Source organism: Fusarium graminearum, chromosome 2, assembly GCF_000240135.3.
Source record: "Fusarium graminearum PH-1 chromosome 2, whole genome shotgun sequence".
NCBI classification, from domain to species: domain Eukaryota; kingdom Fungi; phylum Ascomycota; class Sordariomycetes; order Hypocreales; family Nectriaceae; genus Fusarium; species Fusarium graminearum.
The window spans coordinates 3688475-3714025 of NC_026475.1; the positions used below are offsets into that span (position 1 = coordinate 3688475).

Here is a 25551-nt window from a genome sequence, read left to right on the forward strand (position 1 = left end):
CCTCATCGTATTTATTGCCGATCTACAGAGTACGGCCTGATAACCCTGTCTATGCATAACGAGGCTGTCGCTTATCATGCTTCGCCGGGAACTTTTGACAGTTATGTCATTGAATTTCTCTTGTTCCACAGCTTGACCCTTGTTGCATAGTTGATCTTTTCGTGACAGGCAAACCGAGGACGGATGTTCGGCATGCGGATTATACGCGCCTTCCTATTGCGGCCATTTGCGGGGCTGGTCATCATAAGTTCTGTCGACAAAGGATCTTTCAAGTACTAGTGAGATAAGACGGGCATTTACACAGTACCTACATCCAAGGGTCTTGTAATTATTGTATTCATTAATGAGGTAATCAATGGCTGATATTGAAGTAGCAGTCGTGGATGAGTTACCCATTCTATCTAGCTCTAGAGACTACCAAGTTTGAGTATGTACCGTAGATCCGAGAATACATATGGATCAAAGACGCAATGAATTGTGGCTGTGGTTACTGTAGCTGCTCGCAGAGCCAAAACTTGCGATACTCCTTGGTCTTCTGGGACCTTGCCGTCGCTTTAGCAGGTCCTCTATCCGGCCCTCTAACTGGCTCAATATCCGGCCCTCTGTCCGATCCTCTGGCTGGTCCTTTAGCTGGCTCTCCAACTGGTCCGGCGTATATGTTCTATGGTGGAAAGATCTCTGTTAGTTATCCCAATCTCAAAATCTGGCTCAGGGCCTTCTGTCTAACCTTGGAACCAGTGGCGCCGCGTTCAGAGCGAGCCTTGCTAAAATCTTAATGGTCTTGGTTCTTTCATACTTGTCCTGTTGAAGTGCTACAAGACGCTGTCCCAAGGCTTCGTCCTTGAGCCTCCATTGAAGGTGAGCGCTATCTAGATTCGGGCTATTTGAATAAGCCAAGTCGATATGGTAAGGTAATTCGGTGATGGAATATAAAAGTAGAGCAGGGTCGTCTTCGAGGGCCTGTGAAGCAATATCCACTGAATCATGAGATGCGCAATAACTGGTAGGATATGGCGCAACTTCTCTGTAAGACGGTATATCTCCCCTAGCCAACCAGCTTTCAACAATTGTAACTGAATCCAGTGGCAAAGTTCCTCCAAGGACTTCAATCGTATCTTCAGCCTCGTGGTTTAGTTTTAAAGTACCGGCCTTTTGGGGCTGCTGGGGTGTGAATGAATACATCGAGGATGTTGTCACACTAACCGTATTGATACGTTGTCGAGCAATAACGTATTCATCTAGCTCTGGAATAAGGATGTAGTTCAGGCATGTGTTTGCGATTGTACAATGGCAATCTGTAAGAGGGTTGGTACTATCCAAGCCAAATAGCGCAAAGCCTTGGTTATGTATGAAAAAGTCGTATACCGATTGGTGAATAGCCCTAACAACACGAGACGACCCTTGTCCCTGATCTAGGGATCCGGCACCTACATTGACAGAAGAGTCCTCTGCAAAATTGCTGTTGGAGACCTCAGACAGCTTGTTGTTGCTGACTTCGAGCAAACCTTTTGACAAGGTCTTGATTTCCCTTTCCAGCTGCTCATCACTGTCTGTGAAATCGTCTGAATCCCGCCACTGTCGAAGGGACAGCGGCCTTGACGGTCTCATAAAAGCTAGTATGTGATGCCACTCATTGAGCTTTAAAGGTCGAGTTGCTCCGAAAACCCATTGAAATACTCTCTCTGCTAACTGACCTTCGCTTGGAGCGAGCTCCCCTAGTATTCTGGTGTAGAGTGCCTCAAGCTCTGTCGGCATCAATTCGATGTGGCGATACAGGATTCGTAGACTGGTGCCCTGATGATACTTGGCGAGAATTTCATCCAGTACTAATACCACCCATAGAAAGACTCCCGATGACATGAAAGTTATCTTCCTTTCGAGCCATTTCCTCCAATGAGCTTCGGATTGTGAGATATGACCTTCAAGTCGGTCTCGGGTGTAGATGAGAATATCGAGACTGTTGCAATTGTCCAAGACCAACTCCAGCCAACCGTTAACAGAGATGTTGGGATAGTGCCTACAAGACAAGCATACCCTCAGAGTCTTGAACTTATTAGACATGACTATCACTCTCCAAAATTCAACTTGCTGACCCTGCATCGAACCTAGCTCATCGACCGCATCCACGAAAATCCAGACAGGTGTGCCGGTAGATGAAAGGACTTCAATCGTGTCCATGAGGACAATTTGCAACTGATTCTCAGTGGAGATGGCTGATGGATGCAAGGGAGCTGTCCGAATGGTGTCACTCAACGATCTCAGGGCTGGAGAGTCAGGGGAAGCTGTCCATATCGTTTCGAGCGGCAATAGTTGACATAGCAAAGACTGGTAAATTCCTTTCGGTGAATGTTGCAATGAAAGTCCTCCAGCATCAACGAAGAAGCTCGCACAGATACCACGATTGTCAGAAACGGTCTTAGCCTGTGTATTTCGTGCTGCATTCTTCATTAATGTGGACTTGCCGGCCCCTGGCTTTCCTTTGATGAACAAGAGGCGATCGGCTGCCTTGGAACTTATGCACCATTGGTTATACGTCCGATTTTGAAACAGCCATTCTGTAGTATTCGCTGAGGGAGGCAAGATAGACTCTCGTCGAGTGTTTACCCCATCGAACTGCAGCATTCCAAGGAAGACGTCCAAGTCTTTCTTATCCATTGGAATATACGGAGTGCTTCCAATATTGGATACCCCGCTGTTTAATTCTGGTCTCCCTGCGCTGCCGTTGACTGGGGTATTTTCGATTGCGGTGTAGAATCTTCGAAGCTCACCTGAAACTTTGATGTAATTGGGATCCTCAGCACCGCTAAAGCGAGACATCTGTAGGTGATTGGCCTGTAACGTCTCTGCTTCCTCTCTTGGATCTCCAATTAGAGAAGACTCATGAGGCACGACTTTATTTCCTAATACACCCAAATCGATCCCGGTAAGCCCAAGGCTTTCTTGAAAGGTCTTTACTTGAAAGTCATAATCCTGCCAAATTCTACAGAACGCCTCGTGGGCGCGTTGTAGATCAGTTGTCTTGAGACCCAGAGCGTCTAGCATTGCCTTTGCAGTCTGAAACTGCAGAGTACTGAGTATAGACCGCGCCCACTCCCCTATTGCCGAGAGTTCGGGGCTTCCTCGATGAGGCGTCCCAAGGAATATTATTGCCGCTGTTGATTCGACAATATCCTTATGTTCCGCAGTCTTTGACGTAGAAGACAGAGCAAGCATCTAGATATTTGGTAAGCCAGGTGCTCATAGTGAAGTACCAAACAGTTACCTCCTTCACCAGTATACCGCCCAGGCTATGGGCTACAAATATCAAACGACGTCCTGGCACATGCCAACGTCCCAAGCAAAATAGGAAGTCTTTTCCATGGGAGAAAATGCTATTTGTGTTGACTGGACCCGAAGTGTATTTTGTTATCTTCGTATCATAGCCGAATGTCAGTATCCGGGCCTTTTCACATAGTAATGGGAGCAATTCGGTAGGCCAGAAAACAGACATGTTGTTGCTGTCCACAATGGTAGAAAGAGTGTTGGTCGAAGTGTCAGAGACAATAATGTCTCGACGATTCTTCCTTCTTGATCGACTCATTAAAGACCTGATGCTTTGTCTGAGCTCCAGTCTTTTTGAATCTTTCGGTTTGGACGTTTCCTCTTGCGGCCTTGCTACTTTTTTGACCCTCCCTTTAGATGGTGTGGTATGCTCCCATGTTTTGTAGGGGTGGCCTTTCAGGCCGTGAACCATTACAATACTACCAAACTTCAGTCGACTTGATACCTCACAACTCGGGTTACTTACTCCACAATTGGGGTGTCACTCTCTGGCTCATAAATCACACTCAGTCCAGTCGAAGGTATGGAATCCCGCGAAACCTTTTGTTTCGATGGATGTTGGCCTTGGGCGTTCATGGCAAGCCAAGGAAAGATTTATGCATGGTGATGTAAGGAGACGGTGAGGTGGTCTTGTGCTTTAAAACGAGGCTTTGAGATTCAGCTTAGTCACGTGGTGCAAGTGATGTTGTTGTCAGCTCTACTTATCGACGTACCTGAGGCATGAGCTAGTACGACTGCGGCAAAGCCATACAAGCCACAGACTCGCAGATTGAGGGTTCTCGTAACAAACCACGAACTCCATCTTGACAACGATAGCGAAGTTAGGTGTGACGCAACAGGAGCTGCGTAGGAGGGCTATTGACCAGGCCAATTGTCATGGGCCTTGATTGTAATAGGTAGTACATCCAATCTTTATTTTACCAATTATAAGGACACGCAAAGTTAACTATCTACCACGCAATTGATGTTTTAATAATTTGTCGTTTAATGGCGATGCGAATTCTCAGTAAATAGCTAAATATTATCGACTATTCAAGATGCTTATAACATCTAGACTGTATCAAGCTATGTCACTCTAACCCTCCCTACTCACAGTGTTATCCACCCCGTTGAGTAGATCGAAATGCTTAAACTGTCTTGCAGGAACACGTCTCTGAAAAAGAATATCCAGTTCCTCAAACGTACGACCTTGACTCTCAGGAAGCCGGAAGTAACACCAGACAAGACACACGAGACTGATTCCACCAAACAGGAAAGCCGTCTTGCTACCCCAATTGGCCTCATCAGTATTGAGCATCAGAGGCATGACAATCGTGAAAACGACCGAGGCGGCAGCCTGTACTGCTGTAGCCACAGCAATCGTCTTTTCTCTAAGACGAGTGGCTGAGATCTCGGAAATGATGACAAAACAGATGGGTCCGACAGTCATTTGGTACACAAAGGTCCAGATATCCATCAGCGTGGCAGTAGCCCAGATAGCAGCGCTGGTGGTGCTGGAGATACTGATGAATCCGATGATAAAGAGGAGAGTCGTCATGACAGTCATGCCAGCATTGTAGATCGTTCGTCGACCAAGTTTGAACTATGCAATCTATTAGTTAAGGCGTTGAAACATTATTGGAATAATACATACCCAGTTCAGTAGGAACCACGAGAGAACAGTTCCGGTGAAACCTAGAGCGGTGTTACCAACACCCACTAGAGTACCAGGTTAGCATGTCTGTTGTTTTTGGCTTTTCGAAATACGTACTGTTGAATGCATCTGAGGGATCAAGGCCGGCCTTTTGAAAGAAGTATGTTGCATATCCAATAAGCGGGTTGCCACCAATGACCTGGATAAGATACACCATAACTGAGATCTCAGTGCGAACCAGATTTGCTCTCTTGAAGCACTCCATCCATGATGTCGACGACTCAATTTCCTGCTCCAGAAGATCTGTCTGCTCAATTCCCACAAGAGCCTTGTCAATATCCGGTCTGTTGGTGCTTGAAGACAGGCCCAAGAGCGCGGAACGAGCTGCCTCGCGTCGGCCCTTGCGAACCAACCAGTACGGACTCTCGGGAGCAAAGGGAAGTCCAGCGAGAAGGATCGCGGGCCAGACCCATTGGATCGCAAAAGGGATCTTGTACGCCCACTCGTCCATACGGGTCTCTACACCAGCGGCACAGCCTTGAGCGATGAATTGACCGATCACAAACGCCATGTTGATGGAAGTTGTGAGGAAACCTCGCAGCGCAAGAGGACACACCTCTGAAGCATAAGTCGGTGCAATAACGACGTAGAAGCCATAAGCTAAGCCACCGAGAATTTCGCCAGCGCAGAGCATGCCGATGCTTGTAGAGAAGAACTGGACAAACACCAGGGCAATGGACCAGACGCAGCAGAACGCCAGGGTTTTCTTTCGACCAAACATCTCGAGGGGATAACCACTAGCGAGTGCTCCGAGAATCTGACCGATCGGATTACCCATTCCCAGAGCTGTCTGCCACGGCGCAGGAACTTCATAGCCGTCGCCGCCGTGGACCTTCTCGCCATATTTTGTTTGGAATGCAGGTAGGGCGTAGAAAGAAGTGATGATTTGGGCGTCAAAACCCGCCATGATAACGGCGATGCCGAAGAAGAGAGCCCAGAAGACGGCCCATGGATACTGGCGAGTGGCCTCGCGGAAGCCGAGGTTGTGCTCTTCGACGGTGAGATCACGGGTGGCGTCGATCTCGAGGAGTTCAGATCTCTTGAGGTCTGCTACCTCGTGATTATCCCTATTGGCTTCTTTGTCTAGGGATGCCATTTTTAAAAATGTAGTATGATGAATAGAGTAAGAAAGTTTAGCAGGGTCACGATATTTCTCGTATAACGGCGAAGGCCGGTGTTTAAGTATCTACCGAATATCAGCACACCACGAGATAGCTCGCTTAGCCTTATCACGGAAGCCGACCTAACAATATTGAACTACTGCCAACACCCCGCAGATATGCCTATGCATGAAACAGTATTTTATTTCCATATCTGTACAATGCAACACGCCAATGCAACGTTTCTTGGCACCTTACGATAAGCAGACAATAGCTAGACAATCATGGCACCAAAATGCGGGGAAAAGATATCAGACCTGTGTAACCCGGCATTCGCACCGACTGTTTGCCGGGTATCGTGTCTGGACCAGGTTAGCTAAGATACCGTCCATAAATTTGGAAGAGTCCTTCTCGTTGATTGATACCCTAGTCAACAGCAAAAAAGACAAATCATCTCACCTAATCACGCGACACAAAATGGTTACTACCGGCCCTTTATTCCCACCAGACCTGATTGGAGCTGATGTCGTATCATCGTTCCCTCAGGGTTACACAATCCGACCACTAGAACGCGGAGATTATGCAAAGGGATTCCTCGACTGTCTCAGTGTCCTTTCTGATGTAGGGAATGTATCCCAGGATCAATTCGAAGAGAGGTTCGATTGGATGAAGATACAAGGCCAAGGGGTGCATTTTCACGTGGTCATTGAACATGAGAACCGAATTGTCGGAACTGGAGCTATTATCGTAGAGAGAAAGTTGTGAGTCTTTTAATTGGTTACTTTACTATCTTCATGCTAACTTTATTTCGACAGTATTCACAATCTTGGGTTGATTGGTCATATTGAGGAAATCGCGATTGGGAAAGACTTTCAAGGCAAGGGTCTTGGGTTAAAGTTACTGGCCAGTCTGTCGTCTATCGCAAAGAATGTCGGATGCTACAAGACGACTCTGGGAACCAGCCCGGACAACGAGCCGTTCTATGTCAAATGTGGCTACAACAAGTCAGGAAACATCATGAACCAGTACTTTGAAGAGCCAAAGGAACCCTATTATCGGGGATAAGTGCGATAGACCATCATCTTCAATAGTTGTAGCTACCCCGGATATTCATGGTGATCTCAGCTCAAACAAGCTAGTCTAGTCTAGACTCCGGTGTTCTTGTCCGATGTTTGCCGGTTCGCCGACATCCCATTTCACCGACTGAAGATCAATGGATTGCAAATTGATAAGAGCCTATCAGGATCATTCTATTTCTCAAACGTTGCATTATTTAGTTATCTCCAAATCCTCAACGCGGGGGAATTTATTCGATAGCGTATGCGTGACTGTCGAGTAGCTGTAGTGTAACAAGCTGCCAGAGCCGAATATCCGTAGCTACGTATTAATAAAGGACGCATCTTAACACAATCGAAGATATCTTCCGATTAGTACCAAATTCATTATCTGCAATCAAATCTCTCTTGGTATCTTCACCATGGCGCCCCATGCCGAACAGGATGAGTCCACTCCTGGCATCACTCGCCTTCCACCACCAGCACGTCCAGCCTTTTCTGCCTCGCCTCCACGTCTACTCATCATCGGCGCTGGAAACCGTGGTAAAGCCTATGCCGAGGCTATCAAAAATGCAAGTAACGGGGTCATCGTCGGCGTCGTAGAGCCTATCGCACTAAAGAGGCGGCATCTCGGTCGCAAATACATCTGGGGTACACGAGAGCCGACTCCAGGAGAAGAGTTCAGCGACTGGCCAGAGTTCGTTGAATGGGAGCTCAGTCGACGACAAAAGGCCGCTTCTGGGGCCACAGATGTGCCTGAGGGTGTCGATGCAGTCTTTGTTTGCGTCCAAGATGGTATGCATAAGGATGTTGTCCTTGGTCTTGCACCGCTGAAACTACACATCATGTGTGAGAAGCCTCTGGCGCCTAATCTGGAGGATTGCATGGCTATCTACAACAGCCTTTCGCCCGATTCCTCAGGATGCTCAGAAAAGCTGTTTGCTATCGGCCATGTCCTTCGTTACAGCCCTCACAACATCATGATGAGGAAACTTTTACTCGAGGACAAGGTCATCGGAGACATCATGGCCGTCAATCACACAGAGCCAGTGGGCTGGTATCACTTTACACACAGTTACGTCAGGTAAGTTACTAACTGATCACATTACACGAGTGGTGAAGACTGACCACATACCAGAGGAAATTGGCGTAATGAAAAGGCGGCAGCTCCGTCACTCCTTGCCAAATCGTGCCACGACATGGATATCCTCTACTGGATCTTAGCAGCATCGCCTCCCGGTTCTAACAAGCCAACACATGTCCCCAAAGACATAAGCTCTTCTGGGTCCCTCCAATATTTTAGAAAAGAGAGAAAGCCTGTCGAAGCTGGAAACGCCACCAATTGCTTGTCATGTGCCTATGAGCCATCGTGCCAGTTTTCGGCCAAGCGAATTTACACAGGAGCTGATCTCAAGAGCCAGCAGCAAGAGCACTTTTGTACAGTCGTCGCACCGGAAATCGAAGACTGTGTTCCAAATAGCGACCCAGAAATAGCTAAAAAGGCTATTCTCTCCAAACTCGCTGAAGATTACTCAGAAGACACCCCAGCAGAGGATGTTAGTAAGAGAAACACCTTTGGACGTTGTGTATACGAATGTGACAACGATGTCTGCGATAATCAAGTTGTAACACTTTCCTGGGATGCCGACCCCGTCGCAGCTCCTGGGGAAACACCGCTACAAGCTCTTAGTGGTAGAGGTAGCAAGACAGCTACGTTGCACATGGTGGCCTTTACAGAAAAGATCTGTACCCGCTTCACGCACATCTACGGTGTTCACGGAGAGATGTATGCGGACAGTTCCTCGATTACAGTTACAGACTTCAGAACGTGTAAGAAGACAGTACACTACCCACACATTCCCGAGGGCGGCGGCCACGGTGATGGAGATGAAGGATTGACGAGGCAATTTGTGCTGGCGGTTGATCGTGTGAAGAACCACGGTGAGAAGGTATCGACGGCTCAGCGAGAGTATGTCAAGTGTAATTTGAGGGATGTTATTATGAGTCATAGTATGGTGTTCGCTGCTGAGGAGGCAAGGAAGGGAAGGAAAGTTGTCGATTTTCAACATTGGTTTGAGAAGGAGGTTATGATAAAGCTAGGCGCTTAAATCTTAGGGCTTAGACATAATAAATACCAATCAAGACAATTTATGCTGTTTAGACTATGGTCTTAGCCTGAGACTCTTAGGTTATTTATTTTCATCAACTAACTATGTAGTCATCATCATCGGAGTCATCGGAGTAATCGGGATCATCCTCTGCCAAAGCTTCAAGTACGTCCTTTGAAGACTTGACTGCAGCAGCTCCCACCAAGGCCTGAGTTGCTTCAATCTCAGGCTCCCCGTCTGTCTCTTCAGTTCCATTCTCATCCGTTAGAATACTGGTAACGTTATGGCCAATCTCTTCAACAAATCCCAGAAGTTGGTTCTTCGTTACATATGTTCTTTATTATGTACTTCCCACGAGTTCCCCAGTACCTAATTGTCCTTCATGCTTCCTCTGCCAAATATATCGTCTATAAAGGCGCCTTGGGACCATGGGAATAGGTAAGCAGCATGGATAATATCGCTATCTAACCAATCATGAATGATAGGATCCCAGCTGTAACTCTCCAAGTCTTCAGGGTGGTTAGGGCAGTATACCCTTTTCATTTCGGCAGCCATATTCGACTGCAAGGAAGTACCTCGCCTGAGCCCAACTCTTGATGTTGCGAATAATCGCATAAATGGCTCGCGACTGGTTGTCGTGTGAACTGTTGACTCGTGTTTTCTCATTATGCTTCCCCACTGGGTTCAGCTATCATGTTGGAGCTTGAGATTGAAAGCTTCTGATCGATTATACCATGTTTCAGGCGAATCAAACTTCCGAAGTTCAATCTGCGATGTGACCCGAGCTAATTTGACGTGAAGAAGAGAGATTCTCAAGGACCTTTCCTAGCAGTCGCTGTTATTGTTTACAGAGACTTTCAGCTTGAACTCTTTTCGAGCTTTCGTTAGTCGCTCTTCGATCCTGTTTCGTTTCCTCTCTAGCGCAGCTATGCTCATGTTGGAGTATTTCCCATCCCATGCTTCATCCCTGGGATGGGTCTCAGGGCTTGGGCTCTGGTGACGGTCTATGATACGCTGGGGGAGCTAGAAGAACAAGAGACGAAGTTAATGGACCACTTAGACCAGAATTCTCAGGATGCTTATTTTTATACCCTAAGTTGTCTAGTCTAATGACATTCAATGAGTGATTTGAGTAGGTGAAGAGTTCAAAGGGAGAAGGCAACTGACATGGGGGAAAGACAAAGAGTTCGTGTCTTTATGGGAAACTGAAAGGTGCGCCGTCTTCGCCCTGCCTTTTATTTGTTGGCACAACTTTTAAAGTAGGGCAACAAAGAACTTTATTCTCACAAAATACAGAGACGGCTCAAGTCTTTTACGGCTAGCTCACCTGTCTTGAATACATCTGGAAGGATGAGCCGCAATAAGAAGCTTTACGCCCAGTAACGACTGAACTCGAACATGAAAATGCTGCAGATACGGCCTGAGTAATACCAACAATGTTTAACCTCTAACATAGAATTAAGCGTCTAGCTTTGCTAATATTATGGAAAGCTTCTTGTAGGCCGGATAGATAGAACTCAGAAGTCTCCCTTTCGGATCTGCTCCCTATCAATATCACCTAAGTTCTTGCTACTGTTATATATTGTTGCAAAATATTGTTAAATCCAATAGCGGCTGGATAATTCTCTTCCGTAGCCTGTTCATGTATGTTGAATAGTCAAGCTATAAATCGCCAATTCTCCTTTATAAATATGCAAAAACCCAAATATCCCAAATCATTAAAAGTTCAATCGCTAGTATATATCATGCCTCGCTCATCTGTTGTCGAAGTTGTTTTTGAAACTCGTACTTCTTCTCTCGTCGATTATTCTCCCTACGTCGAAACTGATCTCTTCGTCTCCGTTCCGCTCTGGTACTTAGTAATGGACCCTGTGGATTCTCCCAATCCAACGGCACCTCTTGGAAGAGGATGGGTGTCCAGACTGGTAGTAGACGCTTTCCGTAGTGACCTTTTGATGTGGGAAGAATATTCCACGTTTCGTCGGTCTGGATATCGCGACGCTCGACGGGCACAAAGGCAGATGGCTCTGGGGGATTCAACTTCAGGTAAGAAACCTTTCTGTCCCGATCAGAACGCCACTCGCGGTATTCAATTTCTGCGTGTGTGGCCTGCTCGTCGTTCAATTCGAGATCATATGCTTCTTGCCCTTCCAGCAATGGCGGCTGGGGCTGTGTGGCATATTTAGGCTCCCATTCTCTAAGCTTGGTGTGGCATTTTTCCAGCGCTGACCAATGTCGCTCAAGAGCCTTGACCCTCGAGTGAAGATCATGAGGCTCATCAGGAATAGGAGCTCTGCGTCCACCTCTGCGCGCAATAGCGCTAACAGTATCTCTAATATCCGTCTCGCGGAGGACAAGCCAGGTCAAATCGCGACGCGTTTCAAGACTGCGCAGCAGCTTTGAGCAGAGGTTGTAGTCGTCGCCGGGTAAGGACGTCGGAACCATCAAATCGCGCAGGGTGCGGTCGATGTAGCGGACTTCGCAGAGGGTATTTTCGAGACGGGCATCGTTGGGGATATCTCTGAAGGGATTGCAGCGCTCGAGAAAGGCGGTCCCTACGCGAGTGTTGGAGGTGCTGTCGCTGAGGGGTTTAAGGTTGATGATGCGCCCCGCAGGTACGGGGACGCTGCGGGCCTTGAAGACATTGAGAAAGCCTCGGATGGCGCTCATGATGCATTTTGCGATGGACAGAGCATTTAATGAGAGTGGGGGAAGTGATGATCAAGAGAAAGAGAAAGAGGGAAAAAGAAATGAGGGGGATATCGGGGAATAAAAAGAGGCAAAAAAGATAGGAGAGAGAGCAAAAGATACTTGTTTCTAAAAACCCTCTACTTCCCCAAGAGGTGAGAGATGACGGGCTTCATCCTTGTCACATTCCGTTTTGCTCCGCTTGTACCTTTTTCAATGCGATTCGGACATTGCCGCGTGCTTTGACCAAGAGAAGAATAAAAGTCGGTGAATTAAAAAGACAACTCATCAAGTAAAACAAGCTTTCCCTGTATATTATTCAAGAGAGTAACTCTTGATATTGTTACAAATTCCCTCAATTTTTGAGTCTGCTTTCGTCTCAAAAAAATGGATCGACAATCGCATGCAACCAATTTGTACAGGTACAGGTACAGGTACAGGTACACCAACTTCCCCGCGAAAAAAACCAAGACCCTGTCTCCGTACCAAGCCATACCACTTAGGCTTAGGCTTATTCCATCACCATCGAGCCCGATTCTCTTGTTCGTACAAGTGATACGTGTAGCTACTCCATTCATCTTGCATAGAGTCAGCATCAGTCCTGCTTCGTGTTCCTTGATCCTCGATTCTTTGGGCTCGGAATGAAAGAGTCTGCCCTCCGTCAACACAGCCGATAATGCGACCATCGCCAAGGAATTCCATCCACCCTTTGTTGCTGTTGCCATATATGACAGGTCCCATATCTTCACGACCCCGCCATGTGAATTCGAGTCTATCGTGCGATGATCTCATAGGGCGCTCGTTGAAGCGCAGCACACCTTCGTATACGCCGAGGTTAAACTGTCCCCAGAGTCTGTTACCCTCGAGTGTGAGACATAGCTCAAAATTGTCGGGGTCGTAGTGGTCCCACTGTTCTGTGACGTCGCTCCAGGTAATCTCGTAGTCACCGTTGAGAAGGCCCAAAGGTTCAAGACTGCCACCATCGTCTGGGTCGCTGTCATATGAGCGGTAGCTGTTGCTCGGAGAGTGTCCGTCGGAAAAGTAGGCTTGATCTGGAAATTCCGAGTATGGGGGTGGAGCATCAAAGTTGCCAGATGGTGGAACGGGGATCCGGCCCCGGCCCGCGAAAGCCCCGGCTTGACGCGCCGTTTGCTTGGTCCGCGGCGGTCTAGCTGGCTCTGAAGCACTTGCATTGCGACCGGGTCCTTGAGAGCTGCCTCCTCTACGGGCGGTTTGTTTCAGACGTGGCTTTGCTGGCGTTGTGGATTCGGTCACTGCTTTTGATGGGGCTTTCGTCGTGGTTTTTGCGGTCACTTTCGCTGGCATTTTCGGTGGAGCTTTTGCTTTAGCTTTAGGGTTAGCGATTTTGCGAGCTGGCGCTGTAGCCTTTGGCGTTGTTGTCTTTGTCTTTTTAACGGCGGGAGCATTGTCGTTGTCGGTTGCCTTTCTCTTGGTTCCCGCTGTAGCCTTTGTCTCCGCTTTAGCGACCGGTGGTTTAGCAGCAGGCTTACTGTTTGTCGCGCCCTTCTTTGCCTCGCGGTCATTCTTTGTCCATTCTTTCTTGAGCTTTGTCTAAAGCTTGGTGACGTTGGCAGGCACCTTTAGGCCACCCGCGTTAACAGCGTCAAAGAGCTACATGCGCGCGACCGACTTTGTCTTTGAGGGTTGGAGGCCATAGTGGATGAGTTGGGCTTCGAACCAGTGCGCGGGATGGTCCTTGTCGTTGCTCGAGGAAAAGTGTTCCTTGAGCTCGGTGGCTGTAGCGCGTCGATGGCGGTTTTGGCCTGAAGCTTGGGCGAAAAATACACCCTCGGCGAATGCGAAGCCGTCTTCTGCGACCAGAGGAGCTCCTGCCCAAGTGCTGGCTGCGGGTACCTTGGGCATCGTGGACAGCAGATTTGGTGTGTTTTGCAGGAAGACGTGTCTGGTTGCGTGTCAAATGAGGGGCGATCTGGAGATGAAGGCATCGTCATTACCTCAGGTGCTGACCTAACTTTTTTTGCCTTCTAGGGGACTATGCACAGTTCCAACACCTGGCCGACACTGGCAGGGAAGCTGTTCATGAGCACAAAATAATGTCGATACATAGATATACAAATAACACTTTATGATCTCTTATCTGTAGATCTATCGTGATCCGAAATTAGTACCCTGTTCTGTTTAATTAATTGGAAATTATCCTGACGCAATGTGTAGGGTAACGCCTGGCAATTGATCAACCGTATCAATTGGCCGGCTCACAATGCTTCAAAAAGAAGAGTCAAGTGTGAAAGTTGTTACTATCTGTAAAAGCTTAACATACTACTGGAGAGCCGAAATATTGCTCAAATAGACACGTTCTTATCAGTAGAGAGTATAGCTTCTTTCATCCCGCCCAAGTTCTAGAACATAGTCCTTTTTTTTCAGCTTATTTGTAAACCTGGACAGAGCGTTATGTGCTATTAAGGTATGTTAGGACTATTGCAGACTATTAGCTAACTATTGACTGACACTGCAGTTCAATTAGTTGTTCCAAGCGGCCCAAGACTATTGATTAAACTAGCAGAAATCCCATATTCTAGACCCTGCACCCAGGCCACTCTTTCTGATATAAACACTTGGCTCGTTTCCTATTTTTTTTGTTTTTTTTTTTGCTGTTGATCAGTCTCCTTCCAGTCTCTAGACAAATTTACTCTGCTGATAAGATGAAGCTTTCGGTTCCCATCCTTTTCTGCAGTAGCTTCGCTGCGGCATCCCTCACCCAAGACCGACAGCAAGACGCTTGTGTCAAAGGTAAGAGAAACCATTCCTCAGCGCGTATGCCATCTGATGTTAAGCCATCTTTATTTTACAGCTGCTATTGGAAACTATCAGTATCCCAACCTTGACGCTTGCAAGTCATTTTTGCTAGCGACAGCAGTGCCTGCTCCGACGTAAGATCTTTCCATGCCTTTCACTTACTTCGGCTGATTTGATTTTCGTGCAGTACCGTCTACAATGTCAAGACCGTTCAAGTACACCCCGTCGTGATCAAGCGCGTTACGAAAACGTCAACCACCCTCGTGACAGCGACAAAGATTACATCGGTGGTCAAGACCGACGTTCTAGATGTGACAGCGACTGATATTGATGTCGAGACGGTTCAAGTAACAAAGGTCTCGAAAGTTACTGCGACGCGTGCCGCCAATCCTCCATTCAAGCGAGCAAATAACCAGCCCCCAACAATCATCAAGCCAACCAAGGTCCCTGCAGCAGCCCAAGATGCCTGCGCCGATGCCGCTCAGTTCTCGTCTGCTTGTAGCTACATGGGCGTCAAGCCCAGCACTACAACCCTCAAGAGACAAACTATTGTCTCGAAGCGAACTACATCCATCAGGCTTCCAGCTCGCACGGTCACCAGAACCGTCGCTACTGTGACCAAGTCCAAGACAGCACAAACTGTCTTGGTCACCGAGACCTACTCAACAACGATTGTCACTCGAGTTGTTGATACAGTCACCGTCGAGGATGAGGCTACAGAGACTATTCAAGCAACAGAAACCGTTGTTGTCGACCCTCCTGTACAAACCGCCCGCTTCTACACACCAGATAGCCAGGACCCAGGCGTTGGTGGAAGGGTTGCATATTTCAGTGTTCAGTCTACAGGAGGGGACGATTATGTTCCCAACTTATTTAACGTTGACGAAGCCCAATTCGGCATTCATCCTAGCACCGGTGAGGTTACGGTAGTCTCAGGCCCTGATACATCAGCGGGGAACACTCTCTACTATTCAACAAGCAGCACGTGGTCTTTCGTCTTCATTACATCCTCAGCCCCTGATTCTAGTACAGGAGGTAAGCCAGTTAAATGCAAGTTGGACGCCACTAAGAATAACAAGCTGGTATGTCAGTGGGATGACAACCGACTTGCGGATTTCTGGACCTGCCGTGGGAACATGATCTTGGCGCCATCTGGATCAAGCTTAGGACCAGTATGCGGGTCAACTTCTTACCGCATTACGCTTTATGCTTCAACTGCTTAATACTTATAAGATATTATATAGAGACTTCAAATTTAGGATTACTTAATTTTACTATAATATCCGACAAGCCTTCCACAATTGATAACACCAGGTACCGCGAACAAGTCTTCCAAAACGCTATAATTTGAAATTATAATGCTAACAGCACCTCGAGCTAAATATGCCGCCATGGACCTGCCATCCTGAGAACGGTGGCGTTGACGGTGGAGGGGTTTAGGGATGCATTCCTATCGATTCTGTGAATAAGAAACATTCTATCACTTTCTAGAATCGCTACATCATTGAACCGAACAATTGCGAAATTATAGAGTCCCTTAGAAGGCAAGTAGGAATATTTATTGGATGAGCTAGAAGGGCCATCGAATGTCGTTTTGCATGTCTAAGAGTGTCTCCCCATCCACTCTACGCGAAGTCCCATTTGTACCCAAGTATATGTTGGAAATTCTAATAGTTGATGATTAATATCTCATTTGCCTTATTTCTATTGATCAGTCAAATGAACAGCAATCGGCAGTTTCCAAACACATCCATCTATGGTTCCCCTCATCCGTGTCTCAACATTCAGCCTGTGGCCAAGATGATTCGCTGCACCGCGGCGGTCAATATGACCAAAACGAATGGCAGCGTTGCAAGATAGGCAGTTTGTCTACTGTAAATGCTATGTATGGGTTGCGCCAATGCAAGTCAGCCGAGAGATGTTTGCATTATCAGCCAATAACTCATGTCATGAGGCCACTGTTTTGTGTTACACTCCTGGAGTGGGGTAGTTACAAAATGGCAAGTTACATATCAAAAGTTCAACGTAACATATGCATGCAGATCCGTATAATATGGGGTCTGGAGAAGCTTCTCCAACATTATTATCTTTATTTTTAACCTTAATGCCACATAATTCAATTCCTGGCCAGCGAACTGTTGTATAATTTGCGGTTATCATGTCCAAGGAGTTGGAGCACAGTGAAGCTGTTGGCCAGCATATCAGCAATGGTGGTGAAGACAGCAAAGAAAACACACAAACTCCTGAAGCCATAGCAACAGCCCTCGGTGCGACTGGTGCAGCCCCGTCACCATGGGGTCGTGGACATATCCAACTTTACATGGCCTGCGCACTCATCTATCTATGCTCGACCATGAATGGCTACGATGGATCGCTCATGGGCTCCCTCAACGTGTTGCCTGAATACCAAAACTACTATGGCTTGGGCAAAAGTGGATCGACTTCGACGGGTTTGGTCTTTTCCATCTTCCAGATCGGACAGATGGCGGGTGCCTTGTTTACTTGGATCTGTGACTGGCGAGGTCGGAAGATCACTTTGGTTGTCAGCTCCTTCCTTATTTGTGCATCAGCAGTTTTTACTGCTGTAGCTCCGACTTTATCCTCGTTTATCGGAGCTCGATTCCTCCTCAGTTTCTTTTCGACGATCAATGGTGTCGCTGCGCCGATGCTCCTGGTTGAAATCGCCCCGCCGCTACATCGAGCAACGGTGGCAGGTATATACAACACTCTTTGGTATATGGGAAGTATTATTGCTACCTTTAGTGAGTTCTTTTTTATAGTTTAGCTATCAACTACTAACTCTGGCACAGCATTGTACGGAGCCAACATCCACCTGAGTGGCAACATCAAGTGGCGACTCCCCTTGTGGCTACAGATGCTTTGCCCAGGCTTGGTCTGTCTTGGCGGCTGGTTACTTCCCGAAAGCCCAAGATGGCTAATCGCCCAAGGAAGAGATGGAGAGGCGCGCGACTTTATTGTCAAGCATCACGCCAACGGTGACGCCGAGCATCCGATTGTTGCCATCGAGATGCACGAGATCCGGGATTCACTTTCGGAGGTCCAAGGCCGTTCCCAATGGGCTTGCTTTGACTTGCGAAGTCTTTACAAGTCTCCTGCTCGTCGATATCGTCTTTTGCTTGTTATTGCCATGTCTTGGTTTGGGCAATTCTCGGGTAACAACGTTTCAAGCTACTATCTTCCAATTATGGTCCAGAACGTTGGTATTACATCGACTAACCTCATTTTGCTTCTGAATGCATTTTACGCATTGACTGGTTGGATTGCTGCTACGATAGGAGGTATGATATGTCCTTACAACTGTGACATGAGGTATATTGACTGTATTCATAGCACGTCTTCACGATGTCGTTGGAAGACGTAAAATGTTTATGGGTTCTTGCTTGGGGATGTCGATATCCTTGGCGATTGTTGCTGCTACTGCCGCGGAGTATGAACGTTCTGGAAGCGTACCATCGAGCTCCGCCAGCATCGCATTCATCTTTATCTTTGGTGTTATCTTTGCAGTTGGGTTCACTCCTATGCAGCCAATCTACCCTGCCGAGGTTCTAGCCAGTGAGTTCACAGTGTTCTTATTAAGTCTTATAATTACTGACCAAAGTAGATGACATGCGGGCGAATGGCATGATGGTATTCATGATCACCTCTGGTTGCGCAAGCTTTGTCAACACGTTTGCAGCTCCAGTGGCGATGGAGAATATCCGTTATTGGTTGTAAGTAGATACCCTACAACGTCATATAGTACTCTGTCACTAACAAGCTTCCCGCAGTTATGTGTTTTTCGTCTTTTGGGACTTGTTTGAGTTCACATTCATCTACCTATTCTTCGTTGAGACAAAGGGCCGAACCCTGGAAGAATTAACTGTCGTTTTTGAAGCGAAGAATCCTCGAAAAGCAAGTACTAGATCGCTCTAGCCGCTTTAACCTAAGAACAATTCTCATGTATAGATATATATGGAGATAATGATGACGGTGTAGTCTGTCATGGAATGCTGTTGAGAATTCAAGCTTGCTAGTTATCAAATGGACGGATTGGCTCTTATGAAAGACTAATAATGCGCATTGTAAATTTAGACAACCCGGGCCGACTGTGTGTGTTTTAACTATTTAGGTTCCAACATGAAGTTGACCGAACATGATGGCTAGCAATTGACGCCGGTCTCGTCGTCGCTAGAGTCTGCGGGTTATTCGCCCAACCATGCCTTCAACTGTCTAATTCGACGTTGTGATACCAAGACCTCTTCAGATAGTGACCCATCGTCGTTGCGTCGGAAAGCTAATCGGAGAATCGCGCCAATCTGGCCTGCAACTTCGGCCAAATTTTGTGTTTTACGCCGAAGATCCTCACCCTCGATCCCAGAAGAAAACCAGAACTCATCCCAGAAAACTTCTTGTAGCTGTGGCTTGCATCCGTAGTCATGCCATCCGTCTAGGGCCATGAATCCTGTGGCCAAGAAAAGTATATCTAGATCCAGTCCAAACGGCATAACTGATGTTAGAGACCAATCGACGATGCCCGTGATTTCAGACGTATCCTCATTGACTAGGATGTTGGTTACTGAGAAGTCGTTATGGGTGAGGACTTGTGGGTAGTCATTTCCAAAGATAAAGGGAAGGGCTTCCATGAGCTTTGACAGAATCGACTTTGACAAAACGGGCGATGATTCTTCTGTCAGTCGGGCAAGTCTTTTGTGGATTCCCAGTTGCTTCTCTGCCCGGGTTTGGTGGTCAACCGGCTGAGAACTAGACCAACATCGTGCAAAATACCTGAAAGATGTGAGTGAGATTGCGGCTGGATCTAATTTGGATGTTGTAAGCTTACCGAGCCAAGCCCTTGACAAAGGCTCTTTGGGTGGATTCTTCGTTGGAATCCATCTCCACCCAAAAAGGCTGAACTCCTGTGTATGATGAACCTCTCAGGTAAGGCATGGAGTAGATAAACAGAGGGGGGTCGGCGCCTTCCATGTTTCCGTGAAAGGTTGACTCGGGGACAAGGTTTCCATGAATCTCTTTGGCCAACTTCACAATGTCTACATCGAGCATGGCCCCCTGTTCTCTGAATGACAAAACGAGATCTTGTTGTGGCCCAGGGCATCCGCTACAGATGACGGTGTAGCTCATTGAGCCTGGACTTTCCACAGGGCTGACCGTTGAGGCGCCAGAAATCGACTGTGCGATTTCGTCACATTGTTTCTGAGATGGCGATTTGCGGTCGCCAAAAAAGCGATCCGTTGCACGTTGAGCCCAAGATGAGTCGGTCATTATCACAAATGTTGTTATGATTGTTGACAACAGTAAAGGCCGAAACGTAAAGGACCTTTGTTGGGTGTTGGTTGAAAGTCCGAGTTTCAATGCCCCTCAACCAATAGGCTATCGCCACAAAAAAAGCAAAAAAAGAGGTTCTGCCCGGGCTCGAACCGGGGACCTTCTCGGTGTTAACGAGATGTCATAACCAACTAGACCACAGTACCTATTACGGTTTGATGGGAGACATTCGCCAACTTGCGTTCATACAGACAGTGGCTTCCCATTTCAGCCAGCCTTTGTTCCACACGAGTTCAACGTCGACGAACCTCCATCCGAGATCTGCTATAAGAGGACTTTGCATCTTAGATGATAGCCTGATAATAAGCCTGATAATAAGGTTACTATCTTCAAATACACTTTTCAAGCACTATGACTCCAGTGCTTACACAGGAACCTTTTTTTGCCTTGCCCTGCCCTAATATAAGGTTCAGATAGGCATAAAATGCGTTGCTCCCATCCGGCTTTTTTCCTCTTCCCTCCACCAACATCAACGCATCACAAGTCATCACAACAGCCGCCAAACAACGCCATAAGAGGATTTCGCATCTCAGATGATAGCTAACGAACTGGACTAACAATGAGCTTTTGTCGGCATACTAACACTGTACACTGATGATCAAAGTGAGGGTTACGCAGCCACAGAATTGAACGTCAATGGTATTAGAGCTAGCAACTGCCTCGCAATGCTATCCTTTATTGGATACCAGTCCTGTAGATCCCATTACTCAGTAAAATCATGTGGAAAAAGTACAAAGTTGTATCAGGATTGTACTTCTTGATTTTAGCGAGGCTGACCCAAACCCATCCACCTGACTTAACTGGCATGAGCTAAAAGCCACAGGGCGGCGCCGAGTTCTTCAGCTTTGCGCCGCAAGGCGGTCCAGCCCTACGCAGCCGATTATCAGCCTTTGAAGTTGTGTTATCCAGAAGGAGTTGCAAAGACTTCTTTCGTCACTGAACCATCATTATCAGGTTAATGAATATCATAGCGTATACACTATGCCTCAGCCTCATAAACACTGCAAAGTCTTTGACCCTACTTGGTGACCACCCTGCAGTGCGCACGTTCCTCAAGAGCATGTCCTCTCATGATCAACACCGTAGTGAACGGTCTGGGCTAGGTCTTTGTCAATGTACGCCACAAGTTCGCAGAAACAATGGCCTCTGAGAGCATCGGTGTTGGAGGTCCGGAGACAAACTTAATTAATGTCACAAGGCAGAAACAGCTCTAGGCATTGAGCGGTATCATCTGTTCAGCTGTGCCGATGAGGAAAATATATATATTGTAAACATTCCTTCTCAACATCTCAGTATCATCTGAACATCCTCAATTCAACGTTCTTCTACAATCTGTTAAAACTACTGCAAATGTCTTCAGTTTCCAGCCTCTAAAGACCCTATTATCTTACACATATTGTCAAAAATTTATATCCGCAGAATGAAGTACCTCCTTCTCCTTTTATTCACATTAACCACATTTGCCAATGCCACATTTCCTGTCCTCGCTCGTCGTCAGGATTCATGCAACGGTAACACCAAAGTCTGCGGCGTTGACTGCATCTTGAAATCCTATACCTGCTGCCCTTCTCCCTTTTATGGCGGTTGTGCGCCTGGAACCGTTTGCGGCACCGACCACAATGGCACCCCTGGCTGTTGCCCCATTGGCAAAGTCTGCCTCGGCGAGGTCCCCACTGGTACCGACAACCAGCCTGCTATCGTCACCGACAAAGTCTCAGACAATTCCGCTGATTCTGGTACAGCCAACAATAATGCTGGCGCCTCTGACCGAATTGACGGCACTGCCTACTATTTTATGGTTGGCGCGCTAGCCCTCCTGTTCTAAACTGGAGTCATTCATGTCATGCTGATGGTTGTTGGTAAAGGATGTGCAGGAGGCAGGGAATGCATGAAGGCTACTGAGTCAGGTATTTGAAAAGGGTTCCCTGATTGTATTCTCCGGTGTGATCTATCTATGCTCAGAAAGTCTGACTTCAACATAACATTCAACTTGGGAACAGAGTGGTCGTTTGTTTCTCTGTCTATTTTCACCATGTCCATGTTAAGCTTAGCCCTTTCATGTCATTAGCATTGATGAGCAGGGTGAAAAGTCACTCGTTCAGTAGTAGAATGGGAAACAGCATAAATTAAATGTAATTTTAAGTGCTGAAACTTGTGGCAAGTTTTCTTATTTATAATCTGTTAAAGCGAATCATCACGGTCTACCAGGAGCCCCATTGTAAAGGCATGTTGAAGAAGCCCAAACTCGAGGAGAGGTCAAGACTTAAGGTTAGAGCGCAGTAAAGACTGTCTATTCATTCCAACTGGAAGGTACTATGACAAACTAAATAGATTCAAAGAGACAAACGTTGGGAACTTCTGTTCAACTGGAACTACCAATTGCTGGAGTCCTTTCTCTCGTTGTCTGAGACAGTCTCACTGTGTCTATCGTCAATCGTGCGCTTAGCATCCTCTTTGGCCGCCTCTGCTCCAGACTCGATTGCTGCTTTGGCATCCTTGCTTACGGGTAATCCACTCTTGGCAATAACGTCTTCAACCAACTGTGAGGTCTCTGCAGCCTTTCTCACACGGTCCTTGAGACCATCAACGATCTCCTTCTGCTGTTTGGCAATAATGTCCTTGATAACCTTTCCTGTCTTATCCATGTAGATCGAGAGTTGCTCCTGCATGGCAACACTTGACTGGCCTGATGCAGTACCCTTCGATAGCTGACCACAAAGATCGAGGCCATCGCGAACGTAGGGCTTGTCGACAATAGTGTACATGTGGGAGATGTCTTGGAGAAGGGAAAAGTAACCCTTCAACTGCAGAGTTGAAGTGTAGATTGTGGTCTTGGCGAGATCGTCGAACTTGATAACCCCGTTCCTCAGAGCTCGGCGTCCACCCTTGGACATTTCCTTGGTGAAGTCGTTGGCTCGTACCATGATGATGTTGTCGATAACGGTGGTGAGCATGATGAAGAACTGTTCAAGCTTGCCGATCTGAGCTGCCAGGTCGACCAAAACGCTGATGCAGTTTCGCAGAACGGACTTAATCTCTTCAAGAGTTTTTCCTTGTTCCTGGAGTCTCTTGAGGTTCTGCTGGATGTTGCTCATAGCAGCGGCAGACTTCTGCTGCTTAGCAATAGCTGCATCGTATGCATCTTGCTTGGCGTCAACGGCATTCTGGGCTATCTGAACAGCCTGTGAAGCACTGTTCAGCTGAGCAATTTCTGTTCAATGTTAGAGGAGTTCTAATATGACCTTTGTAAAGAGATTCGCTTACGGGCTGAATTATCAGGCTTGGTCGCCGGAACGTTGGCAAATGGATTGGGTACACTACTGGAGCTTCCCACATTTCCGGCCGCAGCGAGTGAAAGAACATCGTTTCTGGCACCTTTGACAGTGGCCTTCCATGACTTCACCTTAGCGTCAGGAGACTTGCTGGCAGAAATGTCATTCTGATCCTTAAGATACTGGCCAATCTCTTGGATCACCTAAATAATGTTAACATAAGATCAGTAAGATCATAGCCGAGATAACCTACACTCTTCAAGGTACTGTAAACTCCCATGAGCTTCTTGTTAGGTTCAGTATTGGTGACCTCAACGTTGGACTGCTGCGACTGAATAGTGCCCAAGAAGTAAGCCACTCCTTGAGTACCAGTCTTGGAGTCATATTCAAACTTTGACCAATCAGGCTGTCCAGCATCGCCTCCCAAGTATTCGTATAGGTAGTTGACAAGATCGCGGATTCCAGTTGCGGCGGCATAAGAAGGATCGCTGGTGGCAGTTGGGGCAGCGTTTGAGCCGTTGCGTGCGCCGTTGGAAGCTGTCCCATTCGCGGAGGCCTGTTGCGCCATTGAGCCTCCTACAAGAGCAGAAGCTGCGGCGAGACCGGGGTTAGAGGCTGCAAGCATCTGAGGCACCACGCTCGACATGATCTGGGGGATTGACTGGGTAAATCCAGAGACAATACCACCAACCATGCTCTCCAAAGCACTTGGGACCTTTTCGATGGACTTATCGAGACGATCCTCGGCTCTCTTAAGAGACTTGGCAGCGGCTTCGACCAGGCTTTTAGCATCTTCCTGGGCCTGTACAGCGAACTTCTCCTCCACCTTGGTTGTCTCTTCCTGGATGCGAGTGGCTTCCTTTTGGATAGAGGTGATACCTGACTCTGCTTCAGTGCATGCATGGAGTTCTCCCACCATAAGGCCCCACGTGGCGAAAGCCTGACGAGTCTCAGTGGCGAGTTTAGCGCATCTCTGTGCGTCATCGTTGAAACTCTGCAGGGCGTCATTGAAATCTTCAAGGGCGTCCTCATCAACAGTACAAGGACCCAGACGTTGGAAGACAACGGTAATCTATTTGGTCTATAGGTTAGTCAATGGATACTACTATAAATGCCTTAGAAAAGGTCACTGACCCTCTCATCAACAATACGTTTGCTGATAATCTGGAGGGCGTCCATGTTGGCTCCAGCCACAGTGAATGCAGTTCGGCCACCATTGTTGCAGACTGATCGGTTAGTGATTCCCAACAAGTTTGAGTGATGTGACCTTACCATCAACCAAGCAAGACCTCAAGGTCGGCTCGGCACGGTTGGGGATGTGCTTGAATCCCCCAGTAGGCATCGACTTGACCATGGAGATCTTGTCAGCCTTTGGATCCGCAGCTGCGATCCAAAGAGATCCCATCAAGGCGAGAGCGGTTGGTGCAGCGCTGATAAGCTCCGACCAATCATACTGAAACATGGTAGAAGATTTCAGTTCATCAACGAACTGGTTGGATAGCTTGTTTCCATACTGAGATTTCAGCTGCTCAGTTTGGATTCGCTGGACATCCTGGACAGCTGCGGAGGCCATGGTGAATGCCTGGTAATGATAAAGGTATGATAGAAGTGCAAAAGGTTGTTATAGAGCGAGAAGCTTGATAAAAGGAAGCGTGGTGTTGAGGAAAAGAAGAGGGTTAGGAGTCTTCTACGGTATCTTTATACTTTTGTCGTGCGAGCTGTTTATCACGAAGACGACGAAAGTCATGCTTTGATCCCCGGCTACGGGCTCTATTCTCCACAGATTCCAGACTTGAATCGGGTTCACTATACAGTTTCAGCTCTGTTGTTGATATAATTCACCCCTTCATATCCACAGCAGCGCAACAGAATCTTTCTTTGTTTTCTCGTTGGTGGTAACTTTATAGTTCGCTTATACCAGCTTGGTGACGACTCAGCCTGGATGCATGGTCACCGAGTCTGGACTGGAAAGAGTTGGCCATCAATTGTGATGGATTGCAGATAGAAAGACCAGAAGAGACATGGCTTGACAGCGGTGAGGATGTGGCCATGATCTCGACGAAGCATCTGAACACTTGAAGCGCTTGTAGAAGTCTTTCAAAAAAAAAAGTGATGTTGAGAAAAGAATGTTGATCTTCCAAAACTGGGTTAGCAGTCCTGGCGGTCAACAACACGTGGCTGGCTCAGTCGAAG

At 47.3% G+C, this 25551-nt stretch overlaps 12 protein-coding genes and 1 non-coding gene across 13 annotated transcripts; 5 read left to right on the forward strand and 8 right to left on the reverse strand.

The window, feature by feature from the left end:
- Positions 1-459: 459 nt before the first annotated feature.
- FGSG_04545 (uncharacterized protein) lies at positions 460-3897 on the reverse strand (the record flags this gene model as incomplete). Its single annotated transcript, XM_011322740.1, has 4 exons — positions 460-661; positions 728-3213; positions 3263-3740; positions 3788-3897. The coding sequence occupies 4 exons, from the start codon at positions 3895-3897 to the stop codon at positions 460-462; spliced, it is 3276 nt and encodes a 1091-aa protein (XP_011321042.1).
- A 499-nt stretch (positions 3898-4396) lies between these two features.
- FGSG_04544 (uncharacterized protein) lies at positions 4397-6110 on the reverse strand (the record flags this gene model as incomplete). Its single annotated transcript, XM_011322741.1, has 3 exons — positions 4397-4903; positions 4955-5019; positions 5072-6110. The coding sequence occupies 3 exons, from the start codon at positions 6108-6110 to the stop codon at positions 4397-4399; spliced, it is 1611 nt and encodes a 536-aa protein (XP_011321043.1).
- Positions 6111-6591: 481 nt separating this feature from the next.
- Positions 6592-7179, forward strand: FGSG_04543 (uncharacterized protein; the record flags this gene model as incomplete). The annotated part of the gene is made up of 2 exons (XM_011322742.1): positions 6592-6875; positions 6930-7179. The coding sequence occupies 2 exons, from the start codon at positions 6592-6594 to the stop codon at positions 7177-7179; spliced, it is 534 nt and encodes a 177-aa protein (XP_011321044.1).
- Positions 7180-7591: 412 nt separating this feature from the next.
- FGSG_04542 (uncharacterized protein) lies at positions 7592-9277 on the forward strand (the record flags this gene model as incomplete). Its single annotated transcript, XM_011322743.1, has 2 exons — positions 7592-8253; positions 8308-9277. The coding sequence occupies 2 exons, from the start codon at positions 7592-7594 to the stop codon at positions 9275-9277; spliced, it is 1632 nt and encodes a 543-aa protein (XP_011321045.1).
- Positions 9278-9371: 94 nt separating this feature from the next.
- Positions 9372-9943, reverse strand: FGSG_04541 (uncharacterized protein; the record flags this gene model as incomplete). Its single annotated transcript, XM_011322744.1, has 2 exons — positions 9372-9549; positions 9747-9943. 2 exons carry the CDS (start codon positions 9941-9943, stop codon positions 9372-9374), a joined length of 375 nt encoding a protein of 124 aa, XP_011321046.1.
- A 927-nt stretch (positions 9944-10870) lies between these two features.
- FGSG_04540 (uncharacterized protein) lies at positions 10871-11985 on the reverse strand. Its single transcript, XM_011322745.1, has one exon. It carries the CDS (start codon positions 11945-11947, stop codon positions 11021-11023), a length of 927 nt encoding a protein of 308 aa, XP_011321047.1. The 5' UTR covers positions 11948-11985; the 3' UTR covers positions 10871-11020.
- A 499-nt stretch (positions 11986-12484) lies between these two features.
- FGSG_04539 (uncharacterized protein) lies at positions 12485-13849 on the reverse strand (the record flags this gene model as incomplete). Its single annotated transcript, XM_011322746.1, has 2 exons — positions 12485-13537; positions 13613-13849. 2 exons carry the CDS (start codon positions 13847-13849, stop codon positions 12485-12487), a joined length of 1290 nt encoding a protein of 429 aa, XP_011321048.1.
- Positions 13850-14207: 358 nt separating this feature from the next.
- FGSG_04538 (uncharacterized protein) lies at positions 14208-16152 on the forward strand (the record flags this gene model as incomplete). The annotated part of the gene is made up of 6 exons (XM_011322747.1): positions 14208-14229; positions 14393-14411; positions 14628-14737; positions 14799-14877; positions 14931-15778; positions 16112-16152. 6 exons carry the CDS (start codon positions 14208-14210, stop codon positions 16150-16152), a joined length of 1119 nt encoding a protein of 372 aa, XP_011321049.1.
- Positions 16153-16901: 749 nt separating this feature from the next.
- FGSG_04537 (uncharacterized protein) lies at positions 16902-18676 on the forward strand (the record flags this gene model as incomplete). The annotated part of the gene is made up of 5 exons (XM_011322748.1): positions 16902-17505; positions 17554-18042; positions 18095-18316; positions 18366-18474; positions 18532-18676. 5 exons carry the CDS (start codon positions 16902-16904, stop codon positions 18674-18676), a joined length of 1569 nt encoding a protein of 522 aa, XP_011321050.1.
- Positions 18677-19579: 903 nt separating this feature from the next.
- FGSG_04536 (uncharacterized protein) lies at positions 19580-19882 on the reverse strand (the record flags this gene model as incomplete). The annotated part of the gene is made up of 1 exon (XM_011322749.1): positions 19580-19882. The coding sequence occupies one exon, from the start codon at positions 19880-19882 to the stop codon at positions 19580-19582; it is 303 nt and encodes a 100-aa protein (XP_011321051.1).
- Positions 19883-20158: 276 nt separating this feature from the next.
- FGSG_20561 lies at positions 20159-20232 on the reverse strand. Its single transcript has one exon. It is a non-coding gene; the product is annotated as a tRNA-Val (tRNA).
- A 1274-nt stretch (positions 20233-21506) lies between these two features.
- FGSG_04535 (uncharacterized protein) lies at positions 21507-21911 on the forward strand (the record flags this gene model as incomplete). The annotated part of the gene is made up of 1 exon (XM_011322750.1): positions 21507-21911. The coding sequence occupies one exon, from the start codon at positions 21507-21509 to the stop codon at positions 21909-21911; it is 405 nt and encodes a 134-aa protein (XP_011321052.1).
- A 547-nt stretch (positions 21912-22458) lies between these two features.
- FGSG_04534 (uncharacterized protein) lies at positions 22459-24931 on the reverse strand (the record flags this gene model as incomplete). Its single annotated transcript, XM_011322751.1, has 4 exons — positions 22459-23297; positions 23351-23561; positions 23612-24430; positions 24626-24931. The coding sequence occupies 4 exons, from the start codon at positions 24929-24931 to the stop codon at positions 22459-22461; spliced, it is 2175 nt and encodes a 724-aa protein (XP_011321053.1).
- Positions 24932-25551: the final 620 nt, after the last annotated feature.